Source organism: Oncorhynchus tshawytscha, unplaced genomic scaffold (assembly GCF_018296145.1).
Source record: "Oncorhynchus tshawytscha isolate Ot180627B unplaced genomic scaffold, Otsh_v2.0 Un_contig_3602_pilon_pilon, whole genome shotgun sequence".
NCBI classification, from domain to species: domain Eukaryota; kingdom Metazoa; phylum Chordata; class Actinopteri; order Salmoniformes; family Salmonidae; genus Oncorhynchus; species Oncorhynchus tshawytscha.
In genome coordinates, this window is record NW_024609728.1 from 116,986 (window position 1) to 144,568 (window position 27,583).

At 46.5% G+C, this 27,583-nt stretch overlaps 1 protein-coding gene across 1 annotated transcript in view; it reads right to left on the reverse strand.

The window, feature by feature from the left end:
- Positions 1-26,868, reverse strand: part of LOC121845658 (NT-3 growth factor receptor-like) — a 110,326-nt gene extending 83,458 nt beyond the window's left edge. The window contains exon 1 of the mRNA XM_042317330.1: positions 26,255-26,868. Coding sequence (XP_042173264.1) covers positions 26,255-26,499 — 245 coding nt within the window. The 5' untranslated portion in view covers positions 26,500-26,868. The remainder of the gene's footprint in view (positions 1-26,254) is intronic.
- Positions 26,869-27,583: the final 715 nt, after the last annotated feature.

Genomic DNA, 27,583 nt, shown 5'->3' on the forward strand with positions numbered 1-27,583 from the left:
TGTAGAGGAATACTGTTATATATACTGTTATATACTGTAGAGGAATACTGTTATATATCCTGTATATATACTGTTATACAGTGGGGTAAAAAAAAAAAAAAAAGTATTTAGTCAGCCACCAATTGTGCATGTTCTCCCACTTAAAAAGATGAGAGAGGCCTGTCATTTTCATCATAGGTACACTTCAACTATGACAGACAAAATTAGAAAAAAATCTAGAAAATCACATTGAAGGATTTTTAATTCACAGTGAATGAAATATTTTTATTAAGTACTTTTTTTCTTTACATAGTTGAATGTGCTGACAACAAAATCACACAAAAATTATCAATGGAAATCAAATTTATCAACCCATGGAGGTCTGGATTTGGAGTCACACTCAAAATTAAAGTGGAAAACCACACTACAGGTTGATCCAACTTTGATGTAATGTCCTTAAAACAAGTCAAAATGAGGCTCAGTAGTGTGTGTGGCCTCCACATACCTGTAGGACCTGGGCATGCTCCTGATGAGGTGGCGGATGGTCTCCTGAGGGATCTCCTCCCAGACCTGGACTAAAGCATTCGCTAACTCCTGGACAGTCTGTGGTGCAACGTGGCGTTGGTGGATGGAGCGAGACATGATGTCCCAGATGTGCTCAATTGGATTCAGGTCTGGGGAACGGGCGGGCCAGTCCATAGCATCAATGCCTTCCTCTTGCAGGAACTGCTGACACAGTCCAGCCACATGAGGTCTAGCATTGTCTTGCATTAGGAGGAACCCAAGGCCAACCGCACCAAGGGGTCTGAGGATCTCATCTCGGTACCTAATGGCAGTCAGGCTACCTTTGGCGAGCACATGGAGGGCTGTGCGGCCCCCCATAGAAATGCCACCCCACACCATGACTGACCCACCGCCAAACCGGTCATGCTGGAGGATGTTGCAGGAGCAGAACATTCTCCCACGGCGTCTCCAGACTGTCACGTCTGTCACATGTGCTCAGTGTGAACCTGCTTTCATCTGTGATGAGCACAGGGCGCCAGTAGCGAATTTACCAGTCTTGGTGTTCTCTGGCAAATGAAAACGTCCTGCACGGTGTTGGGCTGTAAGCACAACCCCCACCTGTGGACATCGGGCCCTCATACCACCCTCATGGAGTCTGTTTCTGACCGTTTGAGCAGACACATGCACATTTGTGGCCTGCTGGAGGTCATTTTGCAGGGCTCTGGCAGTGCTCCTCCTGCTCCTCCTTGCACAAAGGCGGAGGTAGCGGTCCTGCTGCTGGGTTGTTGCCCTCCTACGGCCTCCTCCACGTCTCCTGATGTACTGGCCTGTCTCCTGGTAGCGCCTCCATGCTCTGGACACTACGCTGACAGACAGAGCAAACCTTCTTGCCACAGCTCGCATTGATATCCCATCCTGGATGAGCTGCATTACCTGAGCCACTTGTGTGGGTTGTAGACTCCGTCTCAGGCTACCACTAGAGTGAAAGCACCGCCAGCATTCAAAAGTGACCAAAACATCAGCCAGGAAGCATAGGAACTGAGAAGTGGTCTGTGGTCCCCACCTGCAGAACCACTCCTTTATTGGGGGTGTCTTGCTAATTGCCTATAATTTCTACCTGTTGTCTATTCCATTTGCACAACAGCATGTGAAATTTATTGTCAATCAGTGTTGCTTCCTAAGTGGACAGTTTGATTTCACAGAAGTGTTTGACTTGGAGTTACATTGTGTTGTTTAAGTGTTCCCTTTATTTTTTTGAGCAGTGTATATATATTGATTGCAATTGTTCCCAGAATGAGTGAAGGATTAGCATTTCAATTGTTATATTAACTCTGTAGTGACTTCTTAGTCGACCCCCACTTCTCCTTTGTCCAACAAGCCGCCATGCCGGTTTAGCCCACTAGGGCACATCCTCCTATAATTACATTTACCTTTGTTTGTTTGTTTATGCATTTCTGTGAATTACTTAGTTAGTAATAAATAAATGATTTAAGACAATTGATGTATGGATGACTCATAGTGAAGACTGGGTTCGTGCAGATAACCAACAATTTACGGCGTTTGGAATGAGACTAACGTGAGGTAAAGTAAATAATTAATTAGAAGACTAATTGATCAGATAAAATATCTGAAAAGTTATTTTAGGAAATGATAACATTATAATCTGAATATATTTCCTTGGTGCCCCGACTTCCTAGTTAATTAGTTACGTGATTACCAAATCAAACCACTCATCTCTTCAGTGGGTCATATGATTGAGTGTAGTCTGGCCCAGGAGTGGGAAGGTGAACGGAAAGGCTCTGGAGCAACGATCCGCCCTTGCTGTCTCTGCCTGGCCGGTTCCCCTCTTTCCACTGGGATTCTCTGCCTCTAACCCTATTACAGGGGCTGGGTCACTGGCTTACTGGGGCTCTCTCATGCCGTCCCTGGAGGGTGCGTCACCTGAGTGGGTTGATTCACTGTTGTGGTCATCCTGTCTGGGTTGGCGCCCCCTTGGGTTGTGCCGTGGCGGAGATCTTTGTGGGCTATACTCAGCCTTGTCTCAGGATGGTAAGTTGGTGGTTGAAGATATCCCTCTAGTGGTGTGGGGGCTGTGCTTTGGCAAAGTGGGTGGGGTTATATCCTTCCTGTTTGGCCCTGTCCGGGGTGTCCTCGGATGGGGCCACAGTGTCTCCTGACCCCTCCTGTCTCAGCCTCCAGTATTTATGCTGCAGTAGTTTATGTGTCGGGGGCTGGGGTCAGTTTGTTATATCTGGAGTACTTCTCCTGTCCTATTCGGTGTCCTGTGTGAATCTAAGTGTGCGTTCTCTAATTCTCTCCTTCTCTCTTTCTTTCTCTCTCTCGGAGGACCTGAGCCCTAGGACCATGCCCCAGGACTACCTGACATGATGACTCCTTGCTGTCCCCAGTCCACCTGGCCATGCTGCTGCTCCAGTTTCAACTTCCACCTGACTGTGCTGCTGCTCCAGTTTCAACTGTTCTGCCTTATTGTTATTCGACCATGCTGGTCATTTATGAACATTTGAACATCTTGGCCATGTTCTGTTATAATCTCCACCCGACACAGCCAGAAGAGGACTGGCCACCCCACATAGCCTGGTTCCTCTCTAGGTTTCTTCCTAGGTTTTGGCCTTTCTAGGGAGTTTTTCCTAGCCACCGTGCTTCTACACCTGCATTGCTTGCTGTTTGGGGTTTTAGGCTGGGTTTCTGTACAGCACTTTGAGATATCAGCTGATGTACGAAGGGCTATATAAATAAATTTGATTTGATTTGATTTTGATTAATCAGTTGATCGCATAGTAACTAATTACAGAGAATCTTTGATAAAAACTATCAGTCTTCAGTTAATGATAGTAAAGACACGACACTGGCCATGGACCCAAAATATTGATGTTTTGTTCCCGAGCCACTTAGTTGGCCACTTTTGCCTTATGGCAAGGTGCGCCATCATGCTGGAAAAGGCATTGTTCATCACCAAACTGTTCCTGGATGGTTGGGAGAAGTTGCTCTCGGAGGATGTGTTGGTACCATTATTTATTCATGGGTGTGTTCTCAGGCAAAATTGTGAGTGAGCCCACTCCCTTGGCTGAGAAGCAACCCCACACATGAATGGTCTCAGGATGCTTTACTGTTGGCATGACACAGGACTGATGGTAGCGCTCACCTTGTCTTCTCCGGACAAGCTTTTTTCGGGATGCCCCAAACAATCGGAAAGGGGATTCATCAGAGAAAATTACTTTACCCAAGTACTCAGCAGTCCAATCCCTGTACCTTTTGCAGAATATCAGTCTGTCCCTGATGTTTTTCCTGGAGAGAAGTGGCTTCTTTGCTGCCCTTCTTGACACCAAAGTCTTCGCCTCACTGTGCGTGCAGATGCACTCACACCTGCCTGCTGCCATTCCTGAGCAAGCTCTGTACTGGTGGTGCCCCGATCCCACAGCTGAATCAACTTAGGAGACGGTCCTGGCACTTGCTGGACTTTCTTGGGCGCCCTGAAGCCTTCTTCACAACAACTGAACTGCTCTCCTTGAAGTTCTTGATGATCCGATAAATGGTTGATTTAGGTACAACCTTACTGGAGGCAATATCCTTGCTTGTGAAGCCCTATTTGTGCAAAGCAATGATGACTGCACATGTTTCCTTGCAGTTAACCATGGTTGACAGAGGAAGAATAATGATTCCAAGCTCCACCACTGACATGATGTCAGCTGGTCCTTTTGTGGCAGGGCTGAAATGCAGAGAATTTTTTGGGGGGGGATTCAGTTCATTTGTATGGCAAAGAGGGACTTTGCAATTAATTGCAATTCATCTGATCACTCTTCATAACATTCTGGAGTATATGCAAATTGCCATCATACAAACTGAGGCAGCAGACTTTGTGAAAATTTATATTTGTGTCATTGTCAATACTTTTGGCCACGACTGTAGAGACCAGTAGTACTAGTGCTAGCCTCTCTACACTGACTTCCTGTTAAAGCTCGGGCTGATTTCAAGGTTTTACTGCTAACTTACAAAGCATTACATGGACTTGCTCCTACCTCCGATATGGTCCTGCCGTACATACCTAAACGGATACTACGGTCACAAGAAGCAGGCCTCCTTATTGTCCCTTGAATTTCTAAGCAAACAGCTGGAGGCAGGGCTTTCTCCTATACAGCTCCATTGTTATGGAACGGTCTGCCTACCCATGTCAGAGACGCAGACTCTGTCGAAACCTTTTAAGTCTTTATGGAGACTCATCTCTTCAGTGGGTCCGATGATTCAGTGTAGTCTGTCCTCACACACATCTCTCTGACTTTATATTGCTGTCCTCACAAAAACACACACAGCCTCTCTACAGCCAATGAACTAAACCAATTCTGGGGTCACCCCCACTACCCTGGCCTGTCTGGAGGAGGGTGTCATGGCAACCAAGAGCGCGCTTGTCATTGATGAGGAAGTCGTACAACGAGTGTTCAAAAGCACTGGAGCACGAAAGAGCCCGGGGCCTGATCACATCAGTGGTCGTGTCTTGAAACACTGTTCAGCTGAGAGGTGTCTTCTGCTCTCTCTTTCAGCGGTCCTTGGATACATTGGAAATTCCATCTTTATGGGAAAGAAGACTAATTGATCAGATAAAATATCTGAAAAGTTATTTTAGGAAATGATAACATTATAATCTGAATATATTTCCTTGGTGCCCCGACTTCCTAGTTAATTAGTTACGTGATTACCAAATCAAACCACTCATCTCTTCAGTGGGTCATATGATTGAGTGTAGTCTGGCCCAGGAGTGGGAAGGTGAACGGAAAGGCTCTGGAGCAACGATCCGCCCTTGCTGTCTCTGCCTGGCCGGTTCCCCTCTTTCCACTGGGATTCTCTGCCTCTAACCCTATTACAGGGGCTGGGTCACTGGCTTACTGGGGCTCTCTCATGCCGTCCCTGGAGGGGGTGCGTCACCTGAGTGGGTTGATTCACTGTTGTGGTCATCCTGTCTGGGTTGGCGCCCCCCTTGGGTTGTGCCGTGGCGGAGATCTTTGTGGGCTATACTCAGCCTTGTCTCAGGATGGTAAGTTGGTGGTTGAAGATATCCCTCTAGTGGTGTGGGGGCTGTGCTTTGGCAAAGTGGGTGGGGTTATATCCTTCCTGTTTGGCCCTGTCCGGGGTGTCCTCGGATGGGGCCACAGTGTCTCCTGACCCCTCCTGTCTCAGCCTCCAGTATTTATGCTGCAGTAGTTTATGTGTCGGGGGCTGGGGTCAGTTTGTTATATCTGGAGTACTTCTCCTGTCCTATTCGGTGTCCTGTGTGAATCTAAGTGTGCGTTCTCTAATTCTCTCCTTCTCTCTTTCTTTCTCTCTCTCGGAGGACCTGAGCCCTAGGACCATGCCCCAGGACTACCTGACATGATGACTCCTTGCTGTCCCCAGTCCACCTGGCCATGCTGCTGCTCCAGTTTCAACTTCCACCTGACTGTGCTGCTGCTCCAGTTTCAACTGTTCTGCCTTATTGTTATTCGACCATGCTGGTCATTTATGAACATTTGAACATCTTGGCCATGTTCTGTTATAATCTCCACCCGACACAGCCAGAAGAGGACTGGCCACCCCACATAGCCTGGTTCCTCTCTAGGTTTCTTCCTAGGTTTTGGCCTTTCTAGGGAGTTTTTCCTAGCCACCGTGCTTCTACACCTGCATTGCTTGCTGTTTGGGGTTTTAGGCTGGGTTTCTGTACAGCACTTTGAGATATCAGCTGATGTACGAAGGGCTATATAAATAAATTTGATTTGATTTGATTTTGATTAATCAGTTGATCGCATAGTAACTAATTACAGAGAATCTTTGATAAAAACTATCAGTCTTCAGTTAATGATAGTAAAGACACGACACTGGCCATGGACCCAAAATATTGATGTTTTGTTCCCGAGCCACTTAGTTGGCCACTTTTGCCTTATGGCAAGGTGCGCCATCATGCTGGAAAAGGCATTGTTCATCACCAAACTGTTCCTGGATGGTTGGGAGAAGTTGCTCTCGGAGGATGTGTTGGTACCATTATTTATTCATGGGTGTGTTCTCAGGCAAAATTGTGAGTGAGCCCACTCCCTTGGCTGAGAAGCAACCCCACACATGAATGGTCTCAGGATGCTTTACTGTTGGCATGACACAGGACTGATGGTAGCGCTCACCTTGTCTTCTCCGGACAAGCTTTTTTCGGGATGCCCCAAACAATCGGAAAGGGGATTCATCAGAGAAAATTACTTTACCCAAGTACTCAGCAGTCCAATCCCTGTACCTTTTGCAGAATATCAGTCTGTCCCTGATGTTTTTCCTGGAGAGAAGTGGCTTCTTTGCTGCCCTTCTTGACACCAAAGTCTTCGCCTCACTGTGCGTGCAGATGCACTCACACCTGCCTGCTGCCATTCCTGAGCAAGCTCTGTACTGGTGGTGCCCCGATCCCACAGCTGAATCAACTTAGGAGACGGTCCTGGCACTTGCTGGACTTTCTTGGGCGCCCTGAAGCCTTCTTCACAACAACTGAACTGCTCTCCTTGAAGTTCTTGATGATCCGATAAATGGTTGATTTAGGTACAACCTTACTGGAGGCAATATCCTTGCTTGTGAAGCCCTATTTGTGCAAAGCAATGATGACTGCACATGTTTCCTTGCAGTTAACCATGGTTGACAGAGGAAGAATAATGATTCCAAGCTCCACCACTGACATGATGTCAGCTGGTCCTTTTGTGGCAGGGCTGAAATGCAGAGAATTTTTTTGGGGGGGATTCAGTTCATTTGTATGGCAAAGAGGGACTTTGCAATTAATTGCAATTCATCTGATCACTCTTCATAACATTCTGGAGTATATGCAAATTGCCATCATACAAACTGAGGCAGCAGACTTTGTGAAAATTTATATTTGTGTCATTGTCAATACTTTTGGCCACGACTGTAGAGACCAGTAGTACTAGTGCTAGCCTCTCTACACTGACTTCCTGTTAAAGCTCGGGCTGATTTCAAGGTTTTACTGCTAACTTACAAAGCATTACATGGACTTGCTCCTACCTCCGATATGGTCCTGCCGTACATACCTAAACGGATACTACGGTCACAAGAAGCAGGCCTCCTTATTGTCCCTTGAATTTCTAAGCAAACAGCTGGAGGCAGGGCTTTCTCCTATACAGCTCCATTGTTATGGAACGGTCTGCCTACCCATGTCAGAGACGCAGACTCTGTCGAAACCTTTAAGTCTTTATGGAGACTCATCTCTTCAGTGGGTCCGATGATTCAGTGTAGTCTGTCCTCACACACATCTCTCTGACTTTATATTGCTGTCCTCACAAAAACACACAGCCTCTCTACAGCCAATGAACTAAACCAATTCTGGGGTCACCCCCACTACCCTGGCCTGTCTGGAGGAGGGTGTCATGGCAACCAAGAGCGCGCTTGTCATTGATGAGGAAGTCGTACAACGAGTGTTCAAAAGCACTGGAGCACGAAAGAGCCCGGGGCCTGATCACATCAGTGGTCGTGTCTTGAAACACTGTTCAGCTGAGAGGTGTCTTCTGCTCTCTCTTTCAGAGGTCCCTGGATACATTGGAAATTCCATCTTTATGGGAAAAAGATCTATTGTTGTACCTGTCCCAAAAACCTCTCATCTGTCTGCATCAAATGATTACAGATCTGTTCACTCTGACCCCCTCTCTTGATTAAATCTCTTGAAAAGATCATCAAGGCATACATCAACCCCACCTTATTGACCCCCTCCAATTTGCATACCGGTCAGAGAGAGGGACCTTTTGATCTTACATCTGGTGTACATGTGTTTGGAGGGCAGTAAACCCCATGTGCGTATCATACATTTGGAGGGCAGTAAACCCCATGTGCGTATCATACATTTGGAGGGCAGTAAACCCCATGTGCGTATCATACATTTGGAGGGCAGTAAACCCCATGTGAGTATCATACATTTGGAGGGCAGTAAACCCCATGTGAGTATCATACATTTGGAGGGCAGTAAACCCCATGTGAGTATCATACATTTGGAGGGAAGTAAACCCCATGTGCGTATCATACATTTGGAGGGAAGTAAACCCCATGTGCGTATCATACATTTGGAGGGCAGTAAACCCCATGTGAGTATCATACAGTTGGAGGGCAGTAAACCCCATGTGCGTATCATACATTTGGAGGGCAGTAAACCCCATGTGAGTATCATACATTTGGAGGGCAGTAAACCCCATGTGCGTATCATACATTTGGAGGGCAGTAAACCCCATGTGAGTATCATACATTTGGAGGGCAGTAAACCCCATGTGAGTATCATACATTTGGAGGGCAGTAAACCCCATGTGAGTATCATACATTTGGAGGGCAGTAAACCCCATGTGCGTATCATACATTTGGAGGGCAGTAAACCCCATGTGCGTATCATACATTTGGTGGGCAGTAAACCCCATGTGAGCCCTCCATCTCTCTACCTGGTCATCTCTCTACCTGGTCAGAGCCCTCCATCTCTCTACCTGGCCAGAGCCTTCCATCTCTCTACCTGGGCAGAGCCCTCCATCTCTCTACCTGGGCAGAGCCCTCCATCTCTCTACCTGGGCAGAGCCCTCCATCTCTCTACCTGGGCAGAGCCCTCCATCTCTCTACCTGGGCAGAGCCCTCCATCTCTCTACCTGGGCAGAGCCCTCCATCTCTCTACCTGGTCAGAGCCCTCCATCTCTCTACCTGGCCAGAGCCCTCCATCTCTCTACCTGGGCAGAGCCCTCCATCTCTCTACCTGGGCAGAGCCCTCCATCTCTCTACCTGGGCAGAGCCCTCCATACAGTGTTTGACTCTTCCCATCCACTCCACCCTGAATTCCAGCTCCTTCCCTCTGGACACAGGTACAGACTACCTAACGTAAAATAAAAAATAGGGCCAAGTTCCCTTTAATTCCGAATGCAATTCTGCAACTTAATAATGTTGGACTAATTTCACTTAGCACTTGCACTGTGAAACAGCACTTATCCTGCCTATTAGTTTGTAAATATCCTTTACTATTTATTTTACATTTTTAGATGTTATATGTTTTATGACTGCTGAATGTCTCTTTGGGGACATTCAAGTTTTCTGAATCTGAATCCCTCTGACTTGGTGTTGCTGTCCTCACACACACCCCTCTGACTTGATGTTGCTGTCCTCACTACACATCCCTCTGACTTGATGTTGCTGTCCTCGCTACACATCCCTCTGACTTGATGTTGCAGTCCTCACTACACATCGATCTGACTTGATGTTGCTGTCCTCACTACACATCGATCTGACTTGATGTTGCTGTCCTCACTACACATCCCTCTGACTTGAGGTTGCTGTCCTCACACACATCCCTCTGACTTGAGGTTGCTGTCCTCACACACATCCCTCTGACTTGATGTTGCTGTCCTCACACACACCCCTCTGACTTGATGTTGCTGTCCTCACTACACATCGATCTGACTTGATGTTGCAGTCCTCACACACATCCCTCTGACTTGATGTTGCTGTCCTCACACACACCCCTCTGACTTGATGTTGCTGTCCTCACTACACATCGATCTGACTTGATGTTGCTGTCCTCACTACACATCCCTCTGACTTGATGTTGCAGTCCTCATACACATCCCTCTGACTTGATGTTGCTGTCCTCACACACATCCCTCTGACTTGATGTTGCTGTCCTCACACACATCCCTCTGACTTGATGTTGCTGTCCTCACACACACCCCTCTGACTTGATGTTGCTGTCCTCACACACATCCCTCTGACTTGATGTTGCAGTCCTCACTACACATCCCTCTGACTTGATGTTGCTGTCCTCACACATCCATCTGACTTGATGTTGCTGTCCTCACACACATCCATCTGACTTGATGTTGCTGTCCTCACACACATCCATCTGCCCTCTGACTTGATGTTGCTGTCCTCACACACATCCCTCTGACTTGATGTTGCTGTCCTCACATACATCCCTCTGACTTGATGTTGCTGTCCTCACACACATCCCTCTGACTTGATGTTGCTGTCCTCACACACACACCCCTCTGACTTTATGTTACTAGCGTAGCCTTCAGGCTAGTCAGTCACTCACACACATCCCTCTGACTTTATGTTGCTAGCGTAGCCTTCAGGCTAGTCAGTCACTCACACACCTCCCTCTGACTTTATGTTGCTAGCGTAGCCTTCAGGCTAGTCAGTCACATCCCTGGTTCTAGTTCTGAAAGCATCTTCTGGTTATTAAGATACAGATGCTTCATTAGTATGCGTGTTCCTGCTCCTCGCTAGCTGCAGATGTGTGACTGCGTGGGAGAAGACGGGTCACATGGTCTTTTCATTACAGCTCTGTATGCAGGGGATCCAAACACTCCCCTCCCCACTCCCCCTCCTCTCCTCACACCACCCCTACACCCCTCCCCCACCCTCCTCCCCTCCCCACTCCTCCCCCACCCTCCTCCCCTCCCCTCCTCTCCTCCCCCTACCTCCCCTCTACTCTCTTCTATACCATCCTCTTCTTTACTCCCTCTCCTCTTCTCCTCCCTCTTATCTTCTCTCCTATCCCCTCTTGTTCTCTGACTATGCTCGCCTCTCCTCTCCTCTTCTCTCCTAATTCTCACATGGTGAAGCTGACCTAGTTAACACAAAGACAGCCTCATGCAAACTTGATGATATGCATATAACACAGAATTTACAGTGTCACTACCGAGCAGACAAGGTCTCCTCCATTTACACTACACTACAGGCCTTAGGGATGGCTGATGAGCAGATGAGGTCTCCTCCACTACACTACAGGCCTTAGGGATGGCTGATGAGGAGAAGAGGTCTCCTCCACTACACTACAGGCCTTAGGGATGGCTGATGAGGAGAAGAGGTCTCCTCCACTACACTACAGGCCTTAAGGATGGCTGATGAGGAGAAGAGGTCTCCTCCACTACACTACAGGCCTTAGGGATGGCTGATGAGCAGACGAGGTCTCCTCCATTACACTACAGGCCTTAGGGATGGCTAATTAGCAGAAGAGTTCTCCTCCATTACACTACAGGCCTTAGGGATGGCTAATTAGCAGAAGAGTTCTCCTCCACTACACTACAGCCCTTAGGGATGGCTAATTAGCAGAAGAGGACTCCTCCACTACACTACAGGCCTTAGGGATGGCTGATGAGCAGACGAGGTGTCCTCCACTACAGGCCTTAGGGATGGCTGATGAGCAGACGAGGTCTCCTCCACTACACTACAGGCCTTAGGGATGGCTGATGAGCAGAAGAGGTCTCCTCCACTACACTACAGGCCTTAGGGATGGCTGATGAGCAGACGAGGTCTCCTCCACTACACTACAGGCCTTAGGGATGGCTGATGAGCAGAAGAGGTCTCCTCCACTACACTACAGGCCTTAGGGATGGCTAATGAGCAGACAAGGTCTCCTCCACTACACTACAGGCCTTAGGGATGGCTGATGAGCAGACGAGGTCTCCTCCACTACACTACAGGCCTTAGGGATGGCTGATGAGCAGAAGAGGTCTCCTCCACTACACTACAGGCCTTAGGGATGGCTGATGAGCAGAAGAGGTCTCCTCCATTACACTACAGGCCTTAGGGATGGCTGATGAGCAGAAGAGGTCTCCTCCACTACACTACAGGCCTTAGGGATGGCTGATGAGCAGACGAGGTCTCCTCCACTACACTACAGGCCTTAGGGATGGCTGATGAGCAGAAGAGGTCTCCTCCACTACACTACAGGCCTTAGGGATGGCTGATGAGCAGAAGAGGTCTCCTCCATTACACTACAGGCCTTAGGGATGGCTGATGAGCAGAAGAGGTCTCCTCCACTACACTACAGGCCTTAGGGATGGCTGATGAGCAGAAGAGGTCTCCTCCACTACACTACAGGCCTTAGGGATGGCTGATGAGCAGAAGAGGTCTCCTCCACTACACTACAGGCCTTAGGGATGGCTAATGAGCAGACAAGGTCTCCTCCACTACACTACAGGCCTTAGGGATGGCTGATGAGCAGAAGAGGTCTCCTCCACTACACTACAGGCCTTAGGGATGGCTGATGAGCAGACGAGGTCTCCTCCACTACACTACAGGCCTTAGGGATGGCTGATGAGCAGAAGAGGTCTCCTCCACTACACTACAGGCCTTAGGGGTGGCTAATGAGCAGACGAGGTCTCATCCACTACAGGCCTTAGGGATGGCTGATGAGCAGACGAGGTCTCCTCCACTACACTACAGGCCTTAGGGATGGCTGATGAGCAGAAGACGTCTCTTCCACTACACTACAGGCCTTAGGGATGGCTAATGAGCAGACGAGGTCTCCTCCACTACAGGCCTTAGGGATGGCTGATGAGCAGAAGAGGTCTCCTCCACTACACTACAGGCCTTAGGGATGGCTGATGAGCAGAAGAGGTCTCCTCCACTACACTACAGGCCTTAGGGATGGCTGATGAGCAGACGAGGTCTCCTCCACTACACTACAGGCCTTAGTGATGGCTGATGAGCAGACGAGGTCTCCTCCACTACAGGCCTTAGGGATGGCTGATGAGCAGACGAGGTATCCTCCACTACACTACAGGCCTTAGTGATGGCTGATGAGCAGACGAGGTCTCCTCCACTACAGGCCTTAGGGATGGCTGATGAGCAGACGAGGTCTAGTCCACTACACTACAGGCCTTAGGGATGGCTGATGAGCAGACGAGGTCTCCTCCACTACACTACAGGCCTTAGGGATGGCTGATGAGCAGACGAGGTCTCCTCCACTACACTACAGGCCTTAGGGATGGCTGATGAGCAGAAGAGGTCTCCTCCACTACACTACAGGCCTTAGGGATGGCTGATGAGCAGACGAGGTCTCCTCCACTACACTACCGGCCTTAGGGATGGCTGATGAGCATACGAGGTCTCCTCCACTACACTACAGGCCTTAGTGATGGCTGATGAGCAGACGAGGTCTCCTCCACTACAGGCCTTAGGGATGGCTGATGAGCAGACAAGGTCTAGTCCACTACATTACAGGCCTTAGGGATGGCTGATGAGCAGAAGAGGTCTCCTCCACTACACTACAGGCCTTAGGGATGGCTAATGAGCAGACGAGGTCTCCTCCACTACACTACAGGCCTTAGGGATGGCTGATGAGCAGACGAGGTCTCCTCCACTACACTACAGGCCTTAGTGATGGCTGATGAGCAGACGAGGTCTCCTCCACTACAGGCCTTAGGGATGGCTGATGAGCAGACGAGGTCTAGTCCACTACACTGCAGGCCTTAGGGATGGCGGATGAGCAGACAAGGTCTCCTCCACTACAGGCCTTAGGGATGGCTAATTAGCAGAAGAGGTCTCCTCCACTACACTACAGGCCTTAGGGATGGCTGATGAGCAGACGAGGTCTCCTCCACTACACTACAGGCCTTAGGGATGGCTGATGAGCAGAAGAGGTCTCCTCCACTACACTACAGGCCTTAGGGATGGCTAATGAGCAGACGAGGTCTCCTCCACTACAGGCCTTAGGGATGGCTGATGAGCAGATGAGGTCTAGTCCACTACACTACAGGCCTTAGGGATGGCTGATGAGCAGACGAGGTCTCCTCCACTACACTACAGGCCTTAGGGATGGCTGATGAGCAGAAGACGTCTCTTCCACTACACTACAGGCCTTAGGGATGGCTAATGAGCAGACGAGGTCTCCTCCACTACAGGCCTTAGGGATGGCTGATGAGCAGAAGAGGTCTCCTCCACTACACTACAGGCCTTAGGGATGGCTGATGAGCAGACAAGGTCTCCTCCACTACACTACAGGCCTTAGGGATGGCTGATGAGCAGACGAGGTCTCCTCCACTACAGGCCTTAGGGATGGCTGATGAGCAGACGAGGTCTCCTCCACTACACTACAGGCCTTAGGGATGGCTAATGAGCAGAAGAGGTCTCCTCCACTACACTACAGGCCTTAGGGATGGCTGATGAGCAGACGAGGTCTCCTCCACTACACTACAGGCCTTAGTGATGGCTGATGAGCAGACGAGGTCTCCTCCACTACAGGCCTTAGGGATGGCTGATGAGCAGACGAGGTCTCCTCCACTACACTACAGGCCTTAGTGATGGCTGATGAGCAGACGAGGTCTCCTCCACTACAGGCCTTAGGGATGGCTGATGAGCAGACGAGGTCTAGTCCACTACACTACAGGCCTTAGGGATGGCTGATGAGCAGACGAGGTCTCCTCCACTACACTACAGGCCTTAGGGATGGCTGATGAGCAGACGAGGTCTCCTCCACTACACTACAGGCCTTAGGGATGGCTGATGAGCAGACGAGGTCTAGTCCACTACACTGCAGGCCTTAGGGATGGCGGATGAGCAGACAAGGTCTCCTCCACTACAGGCCTTAGGGATGGCTAATTAGCAGAAGAGGTCTCCTCCACTACACTACAGGCCTTAGGGATGGCTGATGAGCAGAAGAGGTCTCCTCCACTACAGGCCTTAGGGATGGCTGATGAGCCGACAAGGTCTCCTCCACTACACTACAGGCCTTAGGGATGGCTGATGAGCAGACGAGGTCTCCTCCACTACACTACAGGCCTTAGGGATGGCTGATGAGCAGACGAGGTGTCCTCCACTACACTACAGGCCTTAGGGATGGCTAATTAGCAGACGAGTTCTCCTCCACTACACTACAGCCCTTAGGGATGGCTAATTAGCAGAAGAGGACTCCTCCACTACACTACAGGCCTTAGGGATGGCTGATGAGCAGACGAGGTGTCCTCCACTACAGGCCTTAGGGATGGCTGATGAGCAGACGAGGTCTCCTCCATTACACTACAGGCCTTAGGGATGGCTAATTAGCAGAAGAGGTCTCCTCCATGTCCACCCACAGATCCAGACAAATGACTAAACTGTTGATGAATCTCGGAAACCAGAAAACAAACAATTCGCTCTGAAAGAAGAAAACCTCTCCTTGATCTACATCATGGCCCTATCAGATCACATCCCCTCTACTCCCTCCATCCCTCCTCTCTACTCCCACCCTCCTCTCTACTCCCACACTACTCTCTACTCCTCCAAAAGGTTTCCACATGGAACTAAAATGGTTCTACTTTGGTTCTTCAAAGGGTTCTCCTATAGCTGAAGAACGGTTTTTAGTTCTAGATAGCACCTTTCTTTCTAAGAGTGTACCAGGAGATGTAAGAGAGACTATTCTGCAGGCCAAATGGTACCCTATTCCGTTTATAGTGCACTACTTTAGACCAGAGACAAATGGAACTTATGGAGAATAGGGTGGCGTTTAGGACAGCTATGCTTCTCAGCTCTGGTCAAAAGCAGTGCACTATAAAGGGAATAGGGTCCCATTTGGGACGCAGACAGGGACTCTTAATGGTCTCATCAAGCAGCCTCTCAGCCTCTCAGCCTCTCAGCCTCTCAGTCTCTCAGTCTCTCAGTCTCTCAGCCTCTCAAACACTTCAACAGAGCAGAGTTGCATGTACAAGACTTCAGCTGCCTGCTGTCTAGAAACAAAGTGCTCTGCTTTCCACATGAAGCCTTATGTTACTCACTGAACAGAGATCATTCTGAGAAAAATTACTGTGAAAAACACTAGTGGGAATACATTGTAGCCTGGGGTCCCAAGTGTTTCTAGTTTTCATACACTAGTGGGAATATAGGGTCTCTAGTCCTCTAGTTTTCATACACTAGTGGGAATATAGGGTCTCTAGTCCTCTAGTTTTCATACACTAGTGGGAATATAGGGTCTCTAGTCCTCTAGTTTTCATACACTAGTGGGAATATAGGGTCTCTAGTCCTCTAGTTTTCATACACTAGTGGGAATATAGGGTCTCTAGTCCTCTAGTTTTCATACACTAGTGGGAATATAGGGTCTCTAGTCCTCTAGTTTTCATACACTAGTGGGAATATAGGGTCTCTAGTCCTCTAGTTTTCATACACTAGTGGGAATATAGGGTCTCTAGTCCTCTAGTTTTCATACACTAGTGGGAATATAGGGTCTCTAGTCCTCTAGTTTTCATACACTAGTGGGAATATAGGGTCTCTAGTCCTCTAGTTTTCATACACTAGTGGGAATATAGGGTCTCTAGTCCTCTAGTTTTCATACACTAGTGGGAATACACTGTAGCCTGGGGTCCCAAGTCCCCTAGTTTCGGGATGGGTAGCTGGTGGGAATACACTATAGCCTGGGGTCCCAAGTCCCCTAGTTTCGGGATGGGTAGCTGGTGGGAATACACTGTAGCCTGGGGTCCCAAGTCCCCTAGTTTTGGGATGGGTAGCTGGTGGGAATACACTGTAGCCTGGGGTCCCAAGTCCCCTAGTTTTGGGATGGGTAGCTGGTGGGAATACACTGTAGCCTGGGGTCCCAAGTCCCCTAGTTTCGGGATGGGTAGCTGGTGGGAATACACTGTAGCCTGGGGTCCCAAGTCCCCTAGTTTCGGGATGGGTAGCTGGTGGGAATACACTGTAGCCTGGGGTCCCAAGTCCCCTAGTTTCGGGATGGGTAGCTGGTGGGAATACACTGTAGCCTGGGGTCCCTGGTAGCTGGTGCTGTTACCGTTTCATATTCCCTCTAATTATCAGTACCACAGATCAAGACGGGAAGTAAATGTGTGCAGAGAGAGAAGGATAGAGAGACAGAGACAGAGAGAGAAACAGAGAGAGAGAGAGACAGACACAGAGAGACAGAGACAGAGAGAGACACAGAGAGACAGACACAGAGAGAGAAACAGAGAGAGAGAAACAGAGAGAGAGAAACAGAGAGAGAGAAACAGAGAGAGAGAAACAGAGAGAGAGAGACAGAGAGAGAGAAACAGAGAGAGAGAAACAGAGAGAGAGAAACAGAGAGAGAGAAAGAGAGAGAGAAACAGAGAGAGAGAAACAGAGAGAGACAGAGAGAGACACAGAGAGACAGACACAGAGAGACAGACACAGAGAGACACAGAGAGACAGACACAGAGAGAGAAACAGAGACAGAGAAACAGAGAGAGAGAAACAGAGAGAGAGAAACAGAGAGAGAGAAACAGAGAGAGAGAAACAGAGAGAGAGAAACAGAGAGAGAGAAAGAGAGAGAGAGAAAGAGAGAGAGAAACAGAGAGAGACAGAGAGAGAAACATTGTTAAAACACTGTATATATATATGACATTTGTAATATCTTTATTGTCTTTATTGTTTTGAAACTTCTGTATGTGTGATGTTTACTGTTAATTTGTATTGTTTATTTCACTTTATATATTCACTTTATATATTATCTACCTCACTTGCTTTGGCAATGTTAACACATGTTTCCCATGCCAATAAAGCCCTTGAATTGAATTGAATTGAGAGAGAGAGACAGAGACAGAGACAGAGAGAGAGACAGACAGAGAGAGAGAGAAACAGAGAGAGAGAGACACAGAGACAGAGACAGAGACAGAGAGAGACAGAGACAGAGACAGAGACAGAGACAGAGACAGAGAGAAACAGAGAGAAACAACGTTTCCACAACACCCTCTCTCTAGTCGAAGCAGAGGTCATAGAACTCAGAGAGAACAAGCTTCAAGAGGAGGACACTGTCCAGAAACTAAAAGAAGAGATGAAACAGTTCAGGGAGGAGAGGGAACAGGGAGGAGAGCAGAGCATCTATTGCTAAATTAGAAAGCAGAATGGACAAACTGAGTCAGACAAATAATGACCTCAGAGACCATCTGAGCACAACAAGAAAGGAGCTCGAACAAAAAGAGAGGTACATTGACACCCTCAACCGGCAGAGAGTCATTGTGTCCTCTGCATCTAGAGAACATGTCCACCAGCTTGGTACAACACAAGCAGAACCTGAGACCAGCATGGCCTCCACCACACAGCCTGATGACACTGCACCAGCCTACCAGTCTGCTCCAGCCCAGGTCAACCTACCAGCCTCCCAGTCTGCTCCAGCCCAGGTCAGAATACCAGCCTCCCAGTCTGCTCCAGCCCAGGTCAGAATACCAGCCTCCCAGTCTGCTCCAGCCCAGGTCAACCTACCAGCCTCACCCACAACTGCAATCCTAATTGATTCAAATGGGAAGTTCTTAGTCCAGGAAAGATGATTCCCTAGACACCAGGTGTATAAGTTCTGGTGTCCTACAACTGAGAGTGTAATGCAGCTACTCAGTCAGAACAGGATTGACACCCCTGACAACATCATCATCCACACTGGCACAAACGACCTTCATGCCAAAGGTGAAAATGTATCTGGGGCAGTGAGAAGAGTGGCAGAACGGGCACAGGCTATGTTCCCAACAACCAATATAGTTGTGTCCACCCTCCTACCAAGAAAAGACTTCCCAGGAAAGTTGATGGACAAAATAAATCAACAGATCACTGTGGACTGTGCCTCACTGCTCAACGTCAGAACGGCTCACCACCCCACTCTGACATGTCAACACTTATATGATAATATACATCTTGATCAGGACAGCATCAGAACCTTTGCCAAGGACCTAAAACATGCAACACTTGGCAGGGACCCACACACCCACCACCCCAGCTACAGAGGTCCCCCGCCCCACCTTCTGAAACAACAGTACCTCCACCATCCCGAAGAGAAAAGAGCCAGACATGGCTTATTACAGCACAGCTCTACTAGACCAGGCCCAACACAGCACATATTTACCAGACCAGACCTGCCTCAGGACAGCACAACTAGACCCGTCCCATCACAACACAGCTCTACTAGACCCGTCCCATCACAACACAGCTCTACTAGACCTGGCCCATCACAACACAGCTCTACTAGACCCGGCCCATCACAACACAGCTCTACTAGACCCCATCACAACACAGCACAACTAGACCCGTCCCATCACAACACAGCTCTACTAGACCCGTCCCATCACAACACAGCTCTACTAGACCCCATCACAACACAGCTCTACCAGACCCGGCCCATCACAACACAGCTCTACTAGACCCGGCCCATCACAACACAGCTCTACTAGACCCGGCCCATCACAGCTCTACTAGACCCGGCCCATCACAACACAGCTCTACTAGACCCGGCCCATCACAACACAACTCTACTAGACCCGGCCCATCACAACACAGCTCTACTAGACCCGGCCCATCACAACACAGCTCTACTAGACCCGGCCCATCACAACACAGCTCTACTAGACCCGGCCCATCACAACACAGCTCTACTAGACCCGGCCCATCACAACACAGCTCTACTAGACCCGGCCCATCACAACACAGCTCTACTAGACCCGGCCCATCACAACACAGCTCTACTAGACCCGTCCCATCACAACACAGCTCTACTAGACCCGGCCCGTCACAACACAGCTCTACTAGACCCGTCCCATCACAACACAGCTCTACTAGACCCGTCCCATCACAACACAGCTCTACTAGACCCACAAACTGATAGACATACCCCAAGCGACTTACAGCTGTAATCGCAGCAAAAGGTGGCGCTACAAAGTATTAACTTAAGGGGGCTGAATATTTTTGCACGCCCAATTTTTCAGTTTTTGATGTTAAAAAAGTTTGAAATATCCAATAAATGTCGTTCCACTTCATGATTGTGTCCCACTTGTTGTTGATTCTTCACAAAAAAATACAGTTTTATATCTTTATGTTTGAAGCCTGAAATGTGGCAAAAGGTCGCAAAGTTCAAGTGGGCCGAATACTTTCGCAAGGCACTGTATGTATGTATGTATGTATGTATGTATGTATGTATGTATGTATGTATGTATGTATGTATGTATGTATATATATATATATATATATATATATATATTCAAAAAAACAGCCCAATAAACTCTACAACATAAACCAATCGTACAGATGGGCTCCAAACAGTGCAGAGACATTCATTGAAACATTGAACTCAAATGAAATGATGAACTCTATACAGTTTTTCAATAACTCACAGTACCAAAACAATAAAGATGGTGTCAATTCATCCACCCAAAACATCAACTGCATATTCCAAAAGCAGCATCAAAAGCAAATTTGAGAAAACCAAAGCAATGCAACATCAGAAGCAAAAATCTAAATGTTTCTGACAAATGGTTTGATAATGAATGTAAAACAATTAGAAAACACCTAAGACAAATGTCAAACAAAAAACATAAGCAGCAAAACAACCCAGAGCTACGATATGAATACTTTGAAACTCTGAAACAGTATAAACAAACACTGAAATGCATGAAATTGAATTATACCAACAAGACACTTGATGAAATTGAAAACGCAATTGACCAAAATCAGTTCTGGGACATGTGGAACAATTTAAGCACAACAAAGCCACAAGAATTAGCCATACAAGATGTAGGAATTTGGAAAACTTATTTTGATAATCTATACAAAAACATCCCACAAAAAGACTTACAACAGAACCAATTAGAAATTAAAGAAAAATTGAACATCCTTGAATCAGTCATTAAAAACAACCAAAATCCCTTAGATTACCCAATAACACAACAAGAACTAAATGAAAAGCTCAAATCTATTAAATCAAAGAAGGCTTGTGGTGTAGACAACATCAGAAATGAAATGCTGAAACACAGCACACCTGAGTTGCAAAATGCTGTGCTTAAATTGTTCAACATGGTGTTAACTTCTGGCTGCTTCCCTGATGTCTGGAACCAGGGGCTCATCTCCCCTATCCACAAAAGTGGAGACAAATCAGACCCCAATAATTACAGGGGAATTTGCGTAAACAGTAACTTGGGAAAGATTTTCTGTAGCATTTTGAATTCAAGAATTCAAACCTTTCTTCAAGAAAAAAATGTAATAAGTAAATATCAAATTGGCTTTCTTCCTAACCATTGCACTACTGACCATATATACACCTTACACACACTAATTAATAAACACGTCTTTCAAAAAAAAGAGGGCAAAATCTTTGCTTGCTTTATTGACTTTAAAAAAGCTTTTGATTCGATTTGGCACGAAGGGCTATTCTGCAATATTCTCCAAAGTGGTGGTAAGGTGTATGACTTAATAAAATGTATGTACACAGAAAACAAGTGTGCAATAAAAATCAAAAACCAAAGAACAGAATTTTTTTCACAATGTCGAGGTGTGAGACAAGGCTGCAATTTGAGTCCAAATCTTTTCAACATTTATATCAATGAATTAGCAGACATGTTGGACCAATCTCCAGCCCCAGGACTCACACTATTTGACACAGAGGTGAAATACCTGCTATATGCTGATGACTTGGTACTTCTATCACCAACCAAAGAAGGTCTTCAACAAAACATGAATATTCTGGAGCAATATTGCCATAATTGGGCCCTGGCAGTAAATTTCCAAAAACTAAAATCATGATTTTCCCAAAAAAAAACAGATGTCAGAAACACAAATGTAAATTCACCCTGAACAACACCTTAATTGAACACACAAAAAATTACACCTACCTTGGTCTGACCATATCTGCATCGGGAAACTTTAATATGGCAGTGAATGGACTCAAAGAAAAAGCCCGCAGAGCAATGTATGCAATAAAAATGAAATTATTCAAAATCAACATCCCAATTAAAATTTGGACTAAAATATTTGACAGTGTAATCCTACCAATAGCACTTTATGGAAGTGAGGTTTGGGGGCCACTCAATAAACTGGATTTTAAAATGTGGGACAAACATCCAATTGAAGCCCTACATGCAGAATTCTGTCGGAAAATCCTACAAGTCCAGAGAAATACACCAACTAATGCATGTAGGGCAGAATTGGGCCGTTTTCCAGTAATAATGAAAATACAGAAAAGATCATTAAAATTTATCTAAAAAATCATCTAAATTCAAGTCCAAATTCGAGTCTGCAATTTAAAGCACTTCAAACCCAAGAGCTGAGCCCAGAAACGAGCCCTCTCAGTCAGCTGGTGTTGGACCTCACCAACCAAGCTGACACCAGCACTGCTTCAAAAGAAAGAATTCCAATAAGCAAAATCATGAACCAATCAAAGGACTCATATTTACAATATTGGAAAAACTAAACAAAATCCCAAAGCCGACTAAATTGCTATCTGACCCTAAACAGAGATTATGAATTGGCTGATTATCTCTACTCTGTCAGAGATACGAAGCAGAGACAGAACCTTACCAAGTACAGGCTGAGTGACCACCGATTGGCAATAGAAACCGGCAGACATAAAAAGACATGGCTACCCAAAGAGGAGCGTGTATGTGGTCAATGCATGACAGGGGAGGTAGAGACAGAGATGCACTTTCTCCTTTACTGTGATAAATATTCCTCACAAAGAGATTCATTATTCACAGAAATGACTACATGTATTCCACATTTTTACAAATTGAACCCAGAGGAAAAACTAAGAATACTCATGGGCGAAGGAGCAATGGCTCCTCTTGCAGCCAAATATGTATTTTCCTGCCATAGCCTGAGGGACACTGAATAATAACATCTGCATAGTAAACAGTAACTTACTTATTATTACTATTATTGTTATTACTTTAATTATTCATGTTTATCATTCCAAATATGGGTGGTAATGGTAGTGATAACAGTTTAGTGATGGTTGTAGTAGTCGTAGTAATGATGATTGTAGTTGTAGTACTGATATAAAGAAGAAGATGACCGTTATTTAGTTATAAGTTAGTTATAGTTTCATTTTCCATAATTTGATTTTATATTTATTGCATTTCTACTATTGACTGTTACCATTTTATTGTTATTATATTTAATTTTGTATTATTATTTACTACCATTTGCTATCATTTATATTTTTGTTACAATGTATATTGTATACATTGTTGCTTTGGTAATATTGACACAATGTTTTTCATGCCAATAAAGCAGCTTGAATTTGAGAGAGAGAGAGACAGAGAGAGACAGAGAGAGAGAGAAAATCCACCGTATTCAGAGTGCCCAGTGCAGGCCATATAACGCGAGGCCGTTCCGCTAACAGTGGGAGCTGTCCAGCCAACCTGGTGCTGAAAACCAAGCCGCTTTCTCTGCCTCTAGGTTGTACTGAGCTAACTGCAGCTGGACTGAGGCAGCCCAGCGGACACGCATACAGCTCAACCACGTGTTTAGTTTGCGTTGACAAATCCATTAGAAATACCTCCGGATTTCTGATTTCATGATTTCTAGCATTGTAACGTGTTTCCTACCTTCGCTACAAGGCAGCCTACCATGTAGCGGTCTGGGCAGGTGGCGAGCAAAATGAGCCCACTCACACAACATTAGCCGTTATCTGTTTGAGAGATGGGGTGAGAGAGTAGGCAACCCAACCGTAGCCTAAGCTTAGCTCCTCAGATGTCAATCACTCGATAACAAGCGACAGACACTCAACGAATCACATCACAGGTTAATGGCCTTTATGCGTCTGCCGAGTGTTGTCAGTCATAATATAGCCACCCTTATAAAACATGACAGCTTGCATGGAGTGTTGTCAGTCATAATATAGCCACCCTTCTTATAAAACATGACAGCTTACATGGAGTGTTGTCAGTCATAATATAGCCACCCTTCTTATAAAACATGACAGCTTACATGGAGTGTTGTCAGTCATAATATAGCCACCCTTCTTATAAAACATGACAGCTTACATGGAGTGTTGTCAGTCATAATATAGCCACCCTTCTTATAAAACATGACAGCTTGCATGGAGTGTTGTCAGTCATAATATAGCCACCCTTCTTATTGCATTGACTTTTCACAACAACAAAAAAGCTATGTGATGTCTGCTCTGCTGTGGAATCGAGAGAGACAGAGAGAGAGTCAGAGAGAGAGAGAGACAGAGAGAGAGAGAGAGAGAGAGAGAGAGAGAGAGAGAGAGAGAGAGAGAGAGAGAGAGACAGAGAGAGAGAGAGACAGAGAGAGACAGAGAGAGAGACAGAGAGAGAGAGAGAGAGACAGAGAGAGAGACAGAGAGAGAGTCAGAGAGAGAGAGAGACAGAGAGAGAGAGAGACAGAGAGAGAGAGAGAGAGGATGACTGTGGGGATGGTGATGATGTGAGAGAGAGATAATACACTGACTTCGGCTCGAAAGGAAAGGAAAGGAGAGGAAAGGAAAGGAAAGGAGAGGAAAGGAGAGGAAAGGAAAGGAAAGGAAAGGAGAGGAAAGGAGAGGAAAGGAAAGGAGAGGAAAGGAAAGGAGAGGAAAGGAGAGGAAAGGAGAGGAAAGGAAAGGAGAGGAAAGGAGAGGAAAGGAAAGGAAAGGAGAGGAGAGGAAAGGAAAGGAAAGGAAAGGAAAGGAAAGGAAAGGAAAGGAAAGGAAAGGAAAGGAAAGGAGAGGAAAGGAAAGGAAAGGAGAGGAAAGGAAAGGAAAGGAGAGGAAAGGAAAGGAGAGGAAAGGAAAGGAAAGGAAAGGAGAGGAAAGGAAAGGAAAGGAAAGGAGAGGAAAGGAGAGGAAAGGAAAGGAGAGGAAAGGAAAGGAGAGGAAAGGAAAGGAAAGGAGAGGAAAGAAAAGGAGAGGAAAGGAAAGGAAAGGAGAGGAAAGGAAAGGAAAGGAAAGGAAAGGAGAGGAAAGGAGAGGAAAGGAAAGGCAAGGAAAGGAGAGGAAAGGAAAGGAGAGGAAAGGAAAGGAGAGGAAAGGAAAGGAAAGGAATGGATAGGAAAGGAGAGGAGAGGAAAGGAGAGGAAAGGAAAGGAAAGGAGAGGAAAGGAAAGGAGAGGAAAGGAAAGGAAAGGAAAGGAGAGGAAAGGAAAGGAAAGGAAAGGAGAGGAAAGGAGAGGAAAGGAAAGGAGAGGAAAGGAAAGGAGAGGAAAGGAAAGGAAAGGAGAGGAAAGGAAAGGAGAGGAAAGGAAAGGAAAGGAGAGGAAAGGAAAGGAAAGGAGAGGAAAGGAGAGGAAAGGAAAGGAAAGGAAAGGAGAGGAAAGGAAAGGAAAGGAAAGGAAAGGAAAGGAAAGGAGAGGAAAGGAGAGGAAAGGAAAGGAAAGGAGAGGAAAGGAAAGGAGAGGAAAGGAAAGGAAAGGAAAGGAAAGGAAAGGAAAGGAAAGGAAAGGAAAGGAGAGGAAAGGAAAGGAAAGGAGAGGAAAGGAGAGGAAAGGAGAGGAAAGGAAAGGAGAGGAAAGGAGAGGAAAGGAAAGGAAAGGAGAGGAAAGGAAAGGAGAGGAAAGGAAAGGAAAGGAAAGGAGAGGAGAGGAGAGGAAAGGAGAGGAAAGGAAAGGAGAGGAGAGGAGAGGAAAGGAAAGGAGAGGAGAGGAAAGGAGAGGAGAGGAAAGCCTCCGAGAGACGTACGCGTCATCGGCGCTCTGTGTGTTCTATTTCAAATTGACGGTTCTTTTCTAAGACGTATATAGTCAGTCAGTCCCTCGGTAAATGGCTGAAAGATCAACATTTAACCAACACCATATCTTTCATGGAGGCTCCCTCTTCTTCGTCGTGTATCGCAGCATTTATCTACACAGAAATGTGACAATAATTCTAATGTTAAGTGTTTTAACCGGTGTTTTACCGTGTTACGATAGACTACTGTCATGTTACACACAAAGTTTTTCTTTGGTCACGTTCCACCTCTTCGCGTTGAGGCTTGATGCATCGGCTAATGATGTGGTATAAAACGACTACAACTAAGCCATTAAAGACAACAATACCTTGTGTCAGTCTTGGGGCCAATATGACCTTACATATTTGCTGTGAGCTGAACATAACGGATTTAAATCAACGTCTTACAGTCGAGTACCTTAAGGTTACAGGAGTGAATCATTATGACTGAATGATATTGCGGGTATGATGTAGACAGAGCGGGCTCCTGACTGATATGGCATTATATGACCAATAAGGGCATAACTATCTAGGCTACGGACAGTTAGACACTTCACACATCAAACATTTTACTGCAGGACAGGCTAGGCTACTTACATGGACGAGATATTGTTGAAAAGCTCGGCTATATCCACACTGCTGTTGCCTGAGCTCCCGGTGTCTTGGAGCGCCACCACAGGGAAGAATTTCCCGGTGTCGGATTTATTACAATATATCTCGGTGAGCGAGCAGCTGCAGGTTGGCGGGCAGTCCAACATCGAGCTGAGATATTCCTGGAACACACAGAACAGAAACAACACCCTCCGACAGCATATCCTGCTCCAGTACGAACACACATCCATGACTCGGTCCAGAAAAGGGTGTTTATCCAAAAATAAGTCTTCGTTTGTGGGCTGGAGTAGAATTGTAGATATGACTGTTTTGGTTCTAGTTGTGTGTCTGTGAGGGTGTATATGGAGGATATGTGACCGTGCGTGTGAAGGAAGGTATCGCTGCTATATCCTCGCTTCTGTAGTGTACTTATGGTCTTCCGTTTTCCAAGACCCCCGATGAGGAAAATAAAATATATATATTATACGATAAAGATATGAAAGCGTTCTCTTTTCATATTTTAACCGCGGTGTGGTGTATTCTAGGTTCCACGGTCGTGTCTGTACGCTTGTAACGTTACCGGACTCCAAGTTCTCGGTGGTCGGACTCGTCGTAGCAAGAAGGACTAGGGCCCTGGCACTTGAAGGGAAAACGAACAGAGCAGAAGTTTGTACCAAGCATCAAGTCCCTCCTCCTGGCAAGGCAGGGCAGGGTCATATCTGACACCTGGGAACATCCATGAACACAAACCTGGGAGCATTCAGACCCCTTCCCCTTTTACACATTTTGTTACAGTACAGCCTTATTCTTAAACGGATTAAATAAAACGTTTTCCTCATCAATCTACTCACAATACACCATAATAACAAAGCGAAAACAGTATTTTAGATTTATTTGCAAATGTACAAAAAAAAAACCTGAAATACCTTATTTACATCAGTATTCAGACCCTTTATGTGGCATTTAAAAACACATTTAAAACACCTTATTTACATAAGTATTCAGACCCTTCGCTATGAGACTCCAAATTGATCTCAGGTCATCCTGTTTCCATTGATCATCCTTGAGATGTTTCTACAACTTGATTGGAGTCTACCTGTGGTAAATTCAATTGATTGGACATGATTTGGAAAGGCACACACCTATTTATATAAGGTTCATGTAAGAGCAAAAATCAAGCCATGAGGTCAAAGGAATTGTCTGTAGAGTTGAAAACATGCTCCAGACCGCTCAGGACCTCAGACTAGGACTAAGGTTAACCTTCTAACAGGACAATGACCCTGAGCACACAGCCAAGACAATGCAGGGGTGGCTTCGGGACAAGTCTCTGATGTC